Genomic DNA, 13,397 nt, shown 5'->3' on the forward strand with positions numbered 1-13,397 from the left:
GATTCCAGTCTTAAAGTTGGAGCTTCTAGCGGCGTGAGGGGGATTCCGCTTAGCCACAGCCGCACTCCTCTGGCTAAAGCACAACATCTGAGTGCCGTGGGCTGTTTATCCAACATAACCATGCGTGGCACCGTGCGTAACGTCTGGGCGCGACGCGTTCTGGTGTATATCAATGGAGTGAACGGTGAAAGTTGATTTGGAGAAAAAATCGGAGCTCCCCCCCTTTTTTTTAATCGTAAATGTGAGATGTGAGACACTTCTTTGTTCAAGCGGCTCCCACATCTACGAAAGGATGTACGTAGGTGAGTGCCCTGTTATAATTCGATTTAATCACGAGTGAACTGATTGCGACTTCTTTAATTATAAATGAGTAAACATTACTAAAAACAATGCAACAAAAATGCTTCAACTTAAAATAAAAAATGATATTTCAGTTTTGAAAGGACTGGGGCACGACTCAAACGTCTTAGTGGAAGAAAACTCCACTTAGGCTGCACGTTTTTTTTTTTTGTTTTTTTTTGTATTTACCAGCTTCTTGGAATTTTCATTTTACATACAGTTAGCAGATAAAATAAGGACTATTTTGTAGCAAATACAATATATGAACCCTATACAATACTATCCAGAAGTGTAGCGCAAATATCGTTTGATAATGTGGTGCTGAAGGGACAGCTCCGGTCCCGTGGGCTCTGTGCGTGCAGAGCAGACAGGCATACGCGGAGTAGAAAATCCAGTGTTTTGAAGTGGAGAGACAGTCTCTTTGGATGGCTCCGTGCCGGGGCGCCAGAGGATTTGGGTTGTGCGTTTGTCTGTCAGCTCAGACACGCACAGGAATGTCAATAGCTGGAAAAGGTTTTGTTTACCCGTGTACAAGAGAACACTGATGTTCAGGTGCTTTTTTTTAGTTTCTTTTAGTAAATCTTGCAAATAGCAATGAATTGTCTATTGTGTTTAATGTTTTCATCCAGGTTTAATTGTTCTGAGCTGTAGGCCTATTGTACAGTCATAGTAATAATTGTATTTTATGTCTTAAGCTTTATTCCTGTTCTGCGGCTATACGCTATTGTTTGTGGTTTTGTTATCTGTAACCTGGGACAGTAACTGCATTCGGTGACCAACCCAGAGGTTACCTCTGACCAAAGCATACTGCTGTTGTGTTCTTGGTCAGGACACTTGACCTGCTGGATGGTGTGTCGTTGATGGAGGAGTTAAAAGACTGGCATCCTCACTTCTGTCAGTCTACCCTAGGGCAGCTGTGACTAGCTCCACTGAGCATTATTTTTATGCGTATCTTTATCTTATCATAGTTTATATTTTACCATTATTATAAATGATTTTATGCTGCACTATACCACCAAAGTTCCTATTTTGTTAATATTTTCACTGACAACAGCAAAAACATTATTCTGATTCAAAATGAAGAGTGAATGCATAATACATGAAACTGTAAAGTGACTTTAGCAGATATTGCAGTCTTATTGTTTAGGCATGGTTATGTTTCCTGAGTCTAACTTGCTGAAAAGGTGCAGCGTTTGTATTGCTTTTTGTCTAAACAATAATCACAGATGAGACCATTCTATTTGTTTTACTTTTTTTCTCAGATGTTTTGGAGGACCTTTCATTGTTCAATTGTTTTTGTCTTGCACGTGTATGCATTGACTTCCAGTAAACAACTTTTGAGCAGTAATGTCACTGTCTGTTTGGATGTACTATTATAACTTCCACTCACAATACTCTAGCCAATCTATGTTCCAGGTATTAGTTGTAGTTGCTGGAGTAACATTGAAGGATATACGGTTGAGTGTTAGTAAGGTTGTATTCCTTCCCTCACAGATATGTAAATATGCTACACTAAAGGTGAACGTCTTATTTTGGTCATGTATTCAGAGACTGTAGTCCTAGAGCACATTAGCCTAGTAAATCAGCCCCTCCTGTAGAGTAAAAAGACAAATGTACTCTGACCTGTACCAGCTCATGCCAATATGCCACTTCAGTGTGACTCAAGTGAATGCCCCAGACAGGGGGTCTACTAGTCTCATATATTATATAACAGAATTCTGGCTCCAAATAATGATCTTATGGAGGCTCTAAATGTCTGCCAGTGTCTGTCTCACGAACTGTAAAAGAAACACAGAGACCACGGGAGACAGATGGTAACAGCTGTGGTGTGTCCTCATTTTCACTCACACACTTTAACCCTCCTCCTGGGTAGTTTTATCTATACATATTCTAATATTGTCATGATACTGAAATTTTAAACTGTATTTCGATATGATTTTTGCACCACTGTAATAATAATAAACTTTTTTAAACTGTAGAATGTTATTTTCAACACATACACACACATTAGCCAAAAATAGACTAATATAAATGCATGTTGTTGTTTTTTTTTTTTTTGTTTGTTTGTTTTTATTGCCCTGAAAAACACTGACAAACATGCATGCTTACTGTGAGCAGGCCTGCATCTCCACAGACCTGATTCTTATTTGGCTTGGGGGAATGCCTCCTGCTTGTTTCCATAGAAATGTTCTTCTGAAGTACAGCTTTAACTTTCGATTTTCATTAAATCATGCAGATGAAGTGCCATCACTAGAAAGTTACATACTGTACCTTTAATAATACCGTATGGTCATATATTAGTACTGCCAGAGATTCAGACCATTCTAAAACTATTGAGGAAAGGTCAAATTTAGTCTTATTTATTGTGTTTTTTTCTCTCTTTTTTAATCACTACTTCACATGAGTCTCTAGCTGTGATACTAGCTGTGATTAATACCTGTGTATTGATACTTTTGACAACAATACATTGACTCAACTTCTTCAGACCACAATAACATAAATCCTGCTAAGCCTTCCTGCATCTTCTTGATTGTAGCCTCTTATTTCCGTTACAGTTTGGATCCTCTTCATCTGCATTGAGGAGGGATTTGCTACGGGGCAGAAAGCTAAAGGTATGATCATAAATGGTAATCCCTGTATAGTCTGATGTCATCTTTGAGCTCAGCGTAGTACTTTTGATGAGTGGTGTTCTGTGTTATTTCAATCAGATGCCCCGCCAGTAACCAAAGCAGTGGCTGCACCCTCTCAGCCACCCCCCCGCACCCGGCACTGTGGCAACTGGGAGCGGAACATAGATGGGGGTAGTTTCAGCTCACCAAACTACCCCAATAAATACCCCCCAAACAAGGAGTGTCTCTATGTACTAGAAGGTAAGCACTCACATGGAGACGAGCCAGCAGGGTAAATGCAATGCATTTTAAATATGTTTAGACATTTGGTTTAATTAGCCACTTGACTTGCTTGCCTGTGTCTGTTATATAGTGATAATCTATGACACCCTTGGATCATTATGTTATATTTGAACGATTTAAGTCGCAATATTAATTTAATGAAGGAAACAAATCCACTGACTTTCCATGTTAGAAAACGGTGGTGCCTAGTGGGAGACGACGTCACTGTAAATGTCATTTCACAAAGAGTCAACACCTCAGATGAATAGCTGCACATCATCATAGTGAGCAACATAATTCTATGCACTGGTTAAGAAAATTCACTGGTTCACTATTTAAGAAAATTAATTTGCAGCTTTCTGGTCAAAAACTGTGTGTGCTGCCTCCTCTTACCTCTGCAATTGCATGTACTATGTGACATCACACAGGACTGCCCTGATTAAAATCTGGTGTTTCTAAGTATAAACACCTATCTGCAGAGGCGGAGTTTGAGGTGTGGATACTTGTTAGATCCATCACACTGCTGCTCATATATCCATGACCCCACCTTTCCTCTCCCTTCACTCTCCCCTTCAGTCCTCCAGCTACTGCCCAAGTTTGCAGCTCTGTATGAAATTTTCTGTGGGTGGTTAAGGCCTACTTTAAGAACTCAAGTGATAGCTCCATGTTACAACAATGCAAAATTATCAATGCTAAAAATGTGCACTAAATGTCCTGTTGTCCACAGCCCAGCCCAGACAGAGGATAGAGCTGCAGTTCAACAAAACCTTCTACATTGAGGGCTCGTTTGAGTGCCGTTTTGACCACCTGGAGGTGCGGGACGGCCCCTTCAGCTTCTCCCCCCTGATCAGTCGCTTTTGTGGCTCAGCCAACCCCGGGCTTGTGCTGTCCAGTGGGCGCTTCATGTGGATACGATTCTACAGCGACGAGGAACTGGAGGGCATCGGCTTCCACGTGCAGTACAGCTTCACAGATGGTTTGTAGCTGATTTCAAACTGTGAAATTTAGCCCCGCCCACTTAGTCCTTTCAGGCATTGTATCAGGCAGTTGGTTTCTCCTTCTATGTGGCGATATGTGTGCCACTCTGAATTGAGATTTATCAATCTTTTATTTATTATAGCGACTGTGAAAATGCAGAACATCATGACAAATATTGTCACATTAATATGTTGTGTTGTGAATGATAACTTTGCAGCTTCAAAGACAATAAAATACAGTAGTTTACTTCTAAAGATGAAATGCTAATTGTATTTCAATCTTATCCTGTTCAGTCCAGCTTGTAAAACTATTTGAAATGTTATAAAAGATTAGATTAGCAATGCAGTTTGAATGCGATATTATTTATCTCCAAACAACAGAAAGCAATAATAAGCCAACTCAAATGTGACAAAGACTGGTGACATCTCTGAAAAGGGCTGGCAACTAGCAGCCCAAACCTGTCAAGAGGGAAATTACATCTCCCTAACAAATCGTCTTTCTAAAAGAAAGTCAAAATGAACGTTACCAGAATAAATTTCAGATTGAGCCAGGTTTTCCAAATCATAGTGGTCTATAATTAAAAGTACTACAACAGAAGATATAGAAGATATGTTTACTTACAGGACACACCCTGCTTCAAAAGACCCAAACTGTCACATTAAACAGATCCTATATGATACACTACTTGTAAATGAGCTTTTGGACTGGATTGCATCAAAGAGTGAAAACTATTTCATTATACTTCCAGAAAGACAAGAGTTGTGGTTATAGAATAAGATTGTTTAGGGTAATGACTGAAAGGACAAGATGGCGGACACAAGTGGTTGAAATTAGTTTTCTCTGCAGGGTAGCTGGCCACTTTCTTATAGATAAATTGTGCATTGCAGAGGTGCTCCATCCATGTTCCACCTTAAGGAGGCCAAGGGGAGACCCAGGACATTCTTGGTGTAGAATAAACTGTAGTAGCTCGAGAGCTGGAAAAAGAGGCATGAAGCTGGAGTTTCAACACAGGAGAAATTTATTTAATATCAGTACAGGACCCAGCACCCAGAGACATGAACCCTGAACATATTATTGAAGTCTCCATTCTAGTCTACTACAGTCCAGTCTGCCTGTGCTTCTGATGTAGGGAGTATTATATTTCTGATGACACAGTTAACAGGGACTGAGCTGGCAGTGCAGAAATTACATTTCTCCAACAATGCTGGAGGAACCTTGTCTCTCAGTGGGTTAGGGAACACCTCAGAGTCCCTCGAGAGGAGCTGGAGGAAGTGTCTGGGGTGAGTGCAGTCTGGGAGTCCCTGCTAAGTGGATAAGTGGAAGATGATGGATGGAATACATTATAAGCAGATAAATATACTTTTCTTGACAGATAATTGTAAAAACTAATGGAAAATATTGTTAAATGAAGTGACGGTAAGCAGGAAGCATCATAAAGGTCTCACCAGTCAGAGAACGGCATTAAATCCTATTATATTCTATTGTAAATGTTAGAACCATAGCTACTACCAGAAAAGGTCAACCAATTATTTCAGCTTTTGGTTTGTGTCATGGTCCTCTGCGGTGTAACTGTGCTGTCGGAAGGAGCGCTCACTCTCTCAAATACATTAAATGAAATGCCAGGACATTTCAATTCACTATAACTTCATTTTATATCAAATAGAAAAGTTGTTCCAATCTTTCAAATGAGTGGCTCATGTTTGTCTCTTTTGTCTGTCAACACAGATCCTGAATTCCACTTGCACGTAGGAGGTCTTTTAAACCCCATCCCAGGTAATCTGTGTTATATTAATCTGATTCATTATTTTAGAATATACGGTATATTTTAATTTGGCTATGATTCCATGGTATGTGTTTCTGGCACATCTGTAAGAATATTGCTGAAAAGTAGAATGCAATGATTTAATGCAGTTCAGTCAAAAATGAATGATGAATATATTTTGAGAATCTGGTCATATTGCTCAAAGTTTTGTCTTTTACTGTATTTTTTTCAGTTTAGAATATTGTACTCTTTCCATGTCTATATTTTTAATCATAGTACATTTCAACATTTAAAGGTGCAGTGTGAAGGGTTTGTGCCTGCTTGTTCTCATGGAGGTGTTAATGCTTTGCCTGGTATCTTCCACTGTATAGCCTTGTTTCTATAGGGGTGGTATGGTGCGGACCCTGAGTGTTTCCACTGCGTGAAGCATGTATAGCCCTGTTTTAGTGGTCCCAAGCAGCCTGCTGGAGGTAATACCTTCCAAGGTCTGGCATAGTTAGAACCTGGGACCAGCTTATTGTGGGCGGGGCTAGAGATGCCGCCATGCAGTCATTGGAGGACCAGCAAAGTGCTAGCAGTGCACGAGTGGCAAAACATAAATAGTTAAAACCTTGTAATGATGGACATGATGGACAAGGCTTGGGATGCCACATGGCTGGAATCATCACATTCCACCATCTTGTACTGCATGGCATAGACCAAGCTCTCGGGCTGCTACGTGGCTCCAATAACAGCAGCAAACGAGTCCTTCTTAACAGTCTTTATGCATCTTAACATATGCCACTGTTTCTAACCCTCGATGCCAGAAAGCAGTGTCTTGTGTAGCTGTTGGTGCATGTTCATGAACAGAAGCATCATGCACATAAACTCTTCATTGCTGCTCATTGCTGTGATTCTCCTTTAGTGCCTTTCTTTGATAGCTGTTCATCGCCTCATAGAGGTGCAAGTCTACATGCCATTTGGGTATGTCTTGAGACAAGTCACAGGTTAGATCTGTGACAAGGCAAGCCTGGTATTGGCCTCTTCACCAAAAAAGCTACATAATGCTCATTTACATGCATTGTCAGGCTTAGTTAAAATATTTTTTCAGTGTTAAAGATTAGATGTGAACATTTTCAAATGTATCACAGATTGGAAGATGAGACATGAAGCCAATGTTATCAAATACAAAAATATACACATCACCAATATGTAATAAGACCAATACAAAACTGCATGTAATATGTCTATCTTAAGTTAAAGATAAGATTATGATATTATGCCATAATAATTATTATATTATGATATTAACAGTCAGTGACCCGTCTACATGTCCTGAATATAAATGTGTTTCATTTTCCCTTTTCAGACTGTCAGTTTGAGCTGTCTGGGGCTGACGGTGTGATCCGCTCCAGTCAGGTGGAGGAGGACAATAAGGTGAAAGCTGACCAGGCTGTGGACTGCATCTGGACCATCCGTGCTCCCAAGAACCACCGCGTACGCCCCACTCCCCCTCCTGTGTCATATCTAGTATTTACAAGTAGGGGTGGGCAATTTTAGTTATATCACGATTCATGTAAACTTAGCATATTTGTATTGCCTTCAAGAGATAAGTAATCATCTGCTTCTTCTAGTAAATCACTCATCAACAAACTAGTACATTTTTAGCTCTCAGTCAAAGACATTTAAATCTAAGTGTGTGCTATCATTTACTGCAATTTTAAGTACTATGTGACATCACGAATCATGTCCTGATTATTGCCAGATGTTTCTGATTACACCTGGCTGCAGGGGCAGAGTGTGGAAACCTGTTACTTCACATTCTTCTTTAGTCCACAGAACTGCCCTGTTTAGAAACTCTATTTCTGTGGCTATGTGGCTGTGGGCAGAGTTTGGGTGTTTAGTTTCACTTTAAATGCACTTATCACTCTAAGTCAGGGGTCTCCAACCTGTAGCTTGTGAGCTACCAGTAGCTCTCCACCCCCTTCCAAGTAACTCGCTAAGGGATTTCTGAATTGCACATATTATCCTGAATAACTCAAATTTGATTCATTGAATGTGTATTATTATTGTAAATCTATCATTGGGGTGTGTGACCTTGTGCAAATAAATAATGGTTTACTGTATGTTTTATGTTTTATCTAATTGTACCCATCCAAATCTTGCCATGACTCTTATGTATACTTTCTTTCTTGCGACCGCTAAAATTTGTAACTTTCTGGAATTTTCATTTTGGAAAGAAGCTCACTCGACGAAAAGGTTAGAGACCCCTGCTCTAAGTATTGCTGAGACTGACCAGTCGAGGTGTCGGTGGGAAAAGCTCTTTGACTTGTCATTTTCTCTACAATATCAAATTGTCACAAGGAACGAGATCACAATTTGATATTTCTAAGTGAGGGCAGGACCAGGACACAGAGCTCAGACTTAAGCACAGTGCATACATACACCAGAGGCTTAAGATTATCAATGGTCATCCCGGTCACATCTGCTGGTCATATTTACTATATCCCTGACCTAATCCATCTGCTGGATTTGACCTCATGTCATCAGGCATCATTACATGTGAGGAGACAAGCATAACTGATCATACACAAGTCATGTTATATGGATTTTAATCTTATCTTGTTCAAGTGACCTAAGGTGATTATCTGTACAATATTATAAACATTACATTCAATACAGGCCAATTGCAAAGTTACAATACAAAGATACTTTGCATGTACAATTAGAATATCTGTCACTCACTTTAATTTGCACTCTAAAATACATGTCTGATTTATATATTAAACCATAAAAGAAAAAAAAAAATCCTTTTAAAGCTCTCCAGGGGCTAATCTGTAATATTTTTTTTTCATATGGTAAAGTTAAATTTGTTTTGCCCCAGTACAGACAGATTTTAAAAGCAGCTCGTAGATATAATCAAATAAGACTCTGAATTTGCTGGTTAAATCTGGAGGAGAGAAATGGGTTGTGTGTGAGCTCATCATTTAAAAATTCCTTAAGGCATTTTTATTAGCCACAAGCCAAGTAAGACTGGTGTGCTGTTTGCATGCTAGTTGCTGTTAATGGTGTGGGAGCAAAATTCTGGTCTGGTCTCTGAAAGTTGTGAAAAGCAATTATAAACTTTTTCAGGGTATTTTTTCCCCTGACAGTAAAAATTAAATAGATCTACTATTTCTTCTTTCCATGTACAATTAGGATACCATCATTACAAATCTGTTTATGTCTGCCAGATTTACCTGCACTTTCTGGAGTATCAGATGGAAAACTCCAATGAGTGTAAGAAGAATTTTGTGGCCATTTACGATGGCAGCAACGCGATCGAGGACCTGAAGGTAAAACACACTTTGACTCTCACATCTTCCTCTTTTCTTGTCCTAAGTCATTTGAACTGCAAAGCTCTGTAGCGATTGTCCTACAGAACCTGGCAGCAGTGAGCCCCCACACCAGCTAAGAGCTGCGGTGTGGGGTCTGTTGCAGGCCAAGTTTTGTAGCACAGTGGCTAACGACGTGATGCTGGAGACCGGGGTGGGCGTGGTGCGCATGTGGGCCGATGAGGGCAGTCGACTTAGCCGCTTCAGGATGCTCTTCACCTCCTTCTCCGAACGTGAGTCTCCACTAAATTTTAACTTTATAACGTACAGCAGTGTTCACCACAAAGTTGTGCTGGGACTATGATGTTTGCTTGCTTTTATTAAAGCCACCATATGTAAGTTCATTCAGTTTATCAGTAGATGGCAGATGTGAAACCTGTTCCCCCCTTCCCTCACCTGGCAGTTGTTCAGCTTTGCCTGTCCCTTAAAACACCACACTCTCTTTCACAGGTCTAGAATCAGGCCTCTGATAATGTATTCACTGAGAAAAGGAAAATGCAACACATTTTCTAATTTTTAAAAGAAACTTTTAGTGCCTAACTTTAATTTCTCAGACTCTCACAGCAGTGTTCACATCCAAACAAAACTCACTCAGAGCAGGTAGCAAATCTTTAAAAACTTAAAAAAAAACTAAAACATTTTACCACCTGACCCACACTCCTCTCAATTAATGGAAGCCCTGATAATATTTTTTTTTTACTAAAAGGTGACAAATAGTGACCTCTTGTGGAGTAATCCTTCCACCTACATTTCAGTTCATTATGGTTCTAATTGTGTGATGTAATGCCTCAGGTCTGGGTGAATCCAGCTAACCCTGTGTATATTACAGCTCCATGTGTCAGTGGCTCCTTCTTCTGTGACAATAACATGTGCATCAACAATTCACTGGTGTGTAATGGCATCCAGAACTGTATGTTCCCCTGGGACGAGAACAACTGCAAAGGTATGGCACCTCTGGCACAGGGAGGTCTGGTCTGAATGTAAGAATTAAATTAGGTTTAACCAGGTGTAACACAGGACTAAACCAGAATCAAATTTACACCCTGAACATTATATTCCAAGTCAGGAGTTCCACATGTTGAAATATGTTTGTATTGAGTGCAACAGATTTGTGGTTAATACAAGATGCTGTAAAAAGTGCTGTCTGTATTCATTTGGGCCAATTCAACAGAAGACTTGAGCATCAACAAAAAATGGTGTAATGAGGGCTGCGTTTGACCACGACTATCGAGTTGACCTTCATTTACACATAGTTCCTTGTAAATTCACACATAGCACATATTCAAACTGAATGAGAATGTAATTTTACCACATAGTGCAACCAGAAAGCAAAGCTGTTAATAAGGAAACTAATCAAAAAAGCAAAGGGAAATCAGTTCTGGCTTTGTTTACACATTATCCTGTTCTGGCATAATTCTAGGTAAATTCCTGGATCAGGCTGCATGTGTGAGTGGGGCTTTCAAATCCCCTAGCTATCTGAACAGACCTTTTAATATGTTGTCACAAGCTAACATACAATACAGCTCCCAACCCCCACACAGCCTAATCTGACTTGCCTTACCTGTGGTGAAATCTGGAGATTGGCTCAACTAATTGGCATATTAATTCTTGCATATACTCTATAATATATCCCCAATGTGTGTCTTCATATCTCCTTGTGTTTGATTGCATGCTTGTGTATCTGAAGAGAAAAAGTCCAAAGGTCTTCTGTTCCACCTGACCAAGACCCACGGCTCCATCATCTGCGTGTCCACTGGGCTGGTGCTGCTGCTCTTCGTCTCTCTATCTTGGTGCAGGTGAAGCAGCCTCGTAAGAAGGTACAAACTAAAGGCATGTTCCAGACTGTCCCTTTAAAGCCCACACAGCCCTCACTCTTATGTGTTTATGGTGTTGTCCTGGTTACTGAAGGTGCTGGTGCGGAAGAACATGTTCCAGAGAGGGGAGTGTCAGGAGGTGTTTGATCCTCCGCACTATGAGCTCTTCTCACTCAGAGACAAGGTGACTGCATGACTCATGGTATTCACTATTGTAAAACAATTTTATTTATTTGTTTTTTACACTTTATAATAACTGCACTTTCCATAATAAAGCATGAACCAAAACTTAAAACTCCCATTTTTAAGTTCATTTGAACTTTTCTTCATCGGTAGGTGTTAGCATAGCATGTTCTGTCCCCCCTCCCCTCACCTGGAGTTTTTCAGGCTCATCTGTGCTCTCTGGTCTTCTTTTGTCATTCCAAAGCAGACTGCAGTAATGTAGATGGCGTCTACGTGAGAGTACAACAGGGCTCGATCAGCCAATCTAATTACAAATAGGGACTTTAAAAATGATTCAATTGAACTGCCTAATTAATAGTATAACCCTTTAATTAAGTAGTTTATAAGCCTGAATCATTCTTAATACATTATGACTTAGGGTTTTGTTGCTAATTTGGTGTAGTTGTAATGTTGTAGCTGTGACCTATTCCTAGTTTTGGTAAGAAATGTATTATGTTTTTATGTGTGCTAAAACAAAAGACCAAAAAGAATAGTGACTCGTGTAATTGAGAGCAGCTACAGTAGTTATCAGTAAACAGTAAAAAAAATGCAAATGTTAAAAAAAAATGCAGTTGCATGCATGCTGACTGAGTTTGTGCCTATTATATACATTTTATAGACTTTTTTCACTTCAAAAATTTTCATTATTTTCATTTAAATTCTTAATCTTTATGGCAACAGTCCTACTTATATCCACAACTGCTGTGTATGTGCTGCTTTGTTGTTCCTATCTAAATGTCCCATTTTGTAGGACGCCCCAGCAGACATCGGAGCCCTATCTGAAGAGCTCCAGTCCTTGCAGGCCCTCCGTCGCTCCTCCACCTCCTCGCGGTGCATCCACGAGCACCACTGTGGATCTCAGGCCTCTATCAACTCCCTCAAGCCCTCCCAGGGTGCACTCTCTCTGGGCAGAGGGTCCGTGGACCTGCCCCCCCTCAGAGGAGAGCTCCATGGCACTCTACCCTCGCTGAGGGATGTCAACAGTAGCCTGAGGAAGAAGAGCTGGCCCAGTGTGCAGCAAGGCCGGATCCAGTCCCACCACAACTCTCTGAGCAGGCAGGACAGGGTGATGGAGGAAGAGGAGGAGGATGAGGAAGATGGGAGATATGACGTGTATGTGCGCCGAGCGGGCAGTCGCAGAGCCAATTCGGAGATGGCGCAGCAGAGGTCCCTGTCTATGGATTTTTGAAGAGAACTGTTTGGGGCAGGTCAAATGGATTGACCATAAACTGACGGTGTCTAAAGTAACAACACCGTGGCACAGAAAATAGAAATAGATTTTCATAACACCATGACAATTTTTAGCAGAAAGTCTGCAGCTTTATTCTAATAATTACCCAGGGAGGGTTTGTTTTCACTTTAAGAGGGGGTATTACGCAAAATTGACTTTTTGGAGCTTTCTGTCATGTTTTAATATTGTTCTCTCATCAAAAACATGTCTGAAGAGGTTTTCATCCATGCATGTTTGAGTAATTTAACAATCTCCCAGACTCAGACCGTCAAAAAACGAATGTTAGTAAATGTTAAATGTAAATATGTAAATATGTTAATATGTTGTTTTCTGCGAATATAGTATTTTCAACACAATAAAAGGTAACATGGTGGTCTAAATATTTAAGTGTTAATATCCCATAGAGGTGTAATACCTCCTCTTATAGAACCTCCACAATGTGAACAAAGATAAGACAGGAATTGTTTGGTATTATATTGTATTATTTATTATAATTTAAGTTATCCTCACAAATATCAAACATGTTTTTAGAGATGAAAGCTTTCCCACTGTGAGGTAGAAAGGGCACTTTCTATATCTGAGTAATGACAGTGATAGTTGTTGTAAAATACGCCACACCGACAAGAAATGATGGTGGACATGAGGTAGAATACAGGAGAAGGCATTACTTTTTGGAATATCAGGTGACAGATTTTTAGGAATGTTATTGGAGGGCCCTCAAAAACGTACTGTTATAGTCAGCAGCAACTTTCACTACAACTGCTGCAGGGTCAAACAAGCACCCATGAAGCACCCATCCCAACCAGC

General features: G+C 40.1%; 1 protein-coding gene across 1 annotated transcript; it reads left to right on the forward strand.

Moving 5' to 3' along the window:
- The first annotated feature begins 190 nt into the window (after window positions 1–190).
- On the forward strand, window positions 191–12,548 carry neto2b (neuropilin (NRP) and tolloid (TLL)-like 2b). The gene is given in 13 exon segments (XM_020932102.2): window positions 191–302; window positions 2,895–2,951; window positions 3,048–3,209; window positions 3,958–4,206; window positions 5,934–5,981; window positions 7,319–7,446; window positions 9,183–9,284; window positions 9,430–9,556; window positions 10,153–10,266; window positions 11,011–11,100; window positions 11,103–11,140; window positions 11,232–11,321; window positions 12,111–12,548. Coding segments are annotated over 13 exon segments (1,653 nt in total). The 5' UTR covers window positions 191–292.
- Window positions 12,549–13,397: the final 849 nt, after the last annotated feature.

Source organism: Boleophthalmus pectinirostris, unplaced genomic scaffold (assembly GCF_026225935.1).
Source record: "Boleophthalmus pectinirostris isolate CB_2022bp ecotype Guang Dong unplaced genomic scaffold, ASM2622593v1 HiC_scaffold_2, whole genome shotgun sequence".
Taxonomy (NCBI): Eukaryota; Metazoa; Chordata; class Actinopteri; order Gobiiformes; family Gobiidae; genus Boleophthalmus; species Boleophthalmus pectinirostris.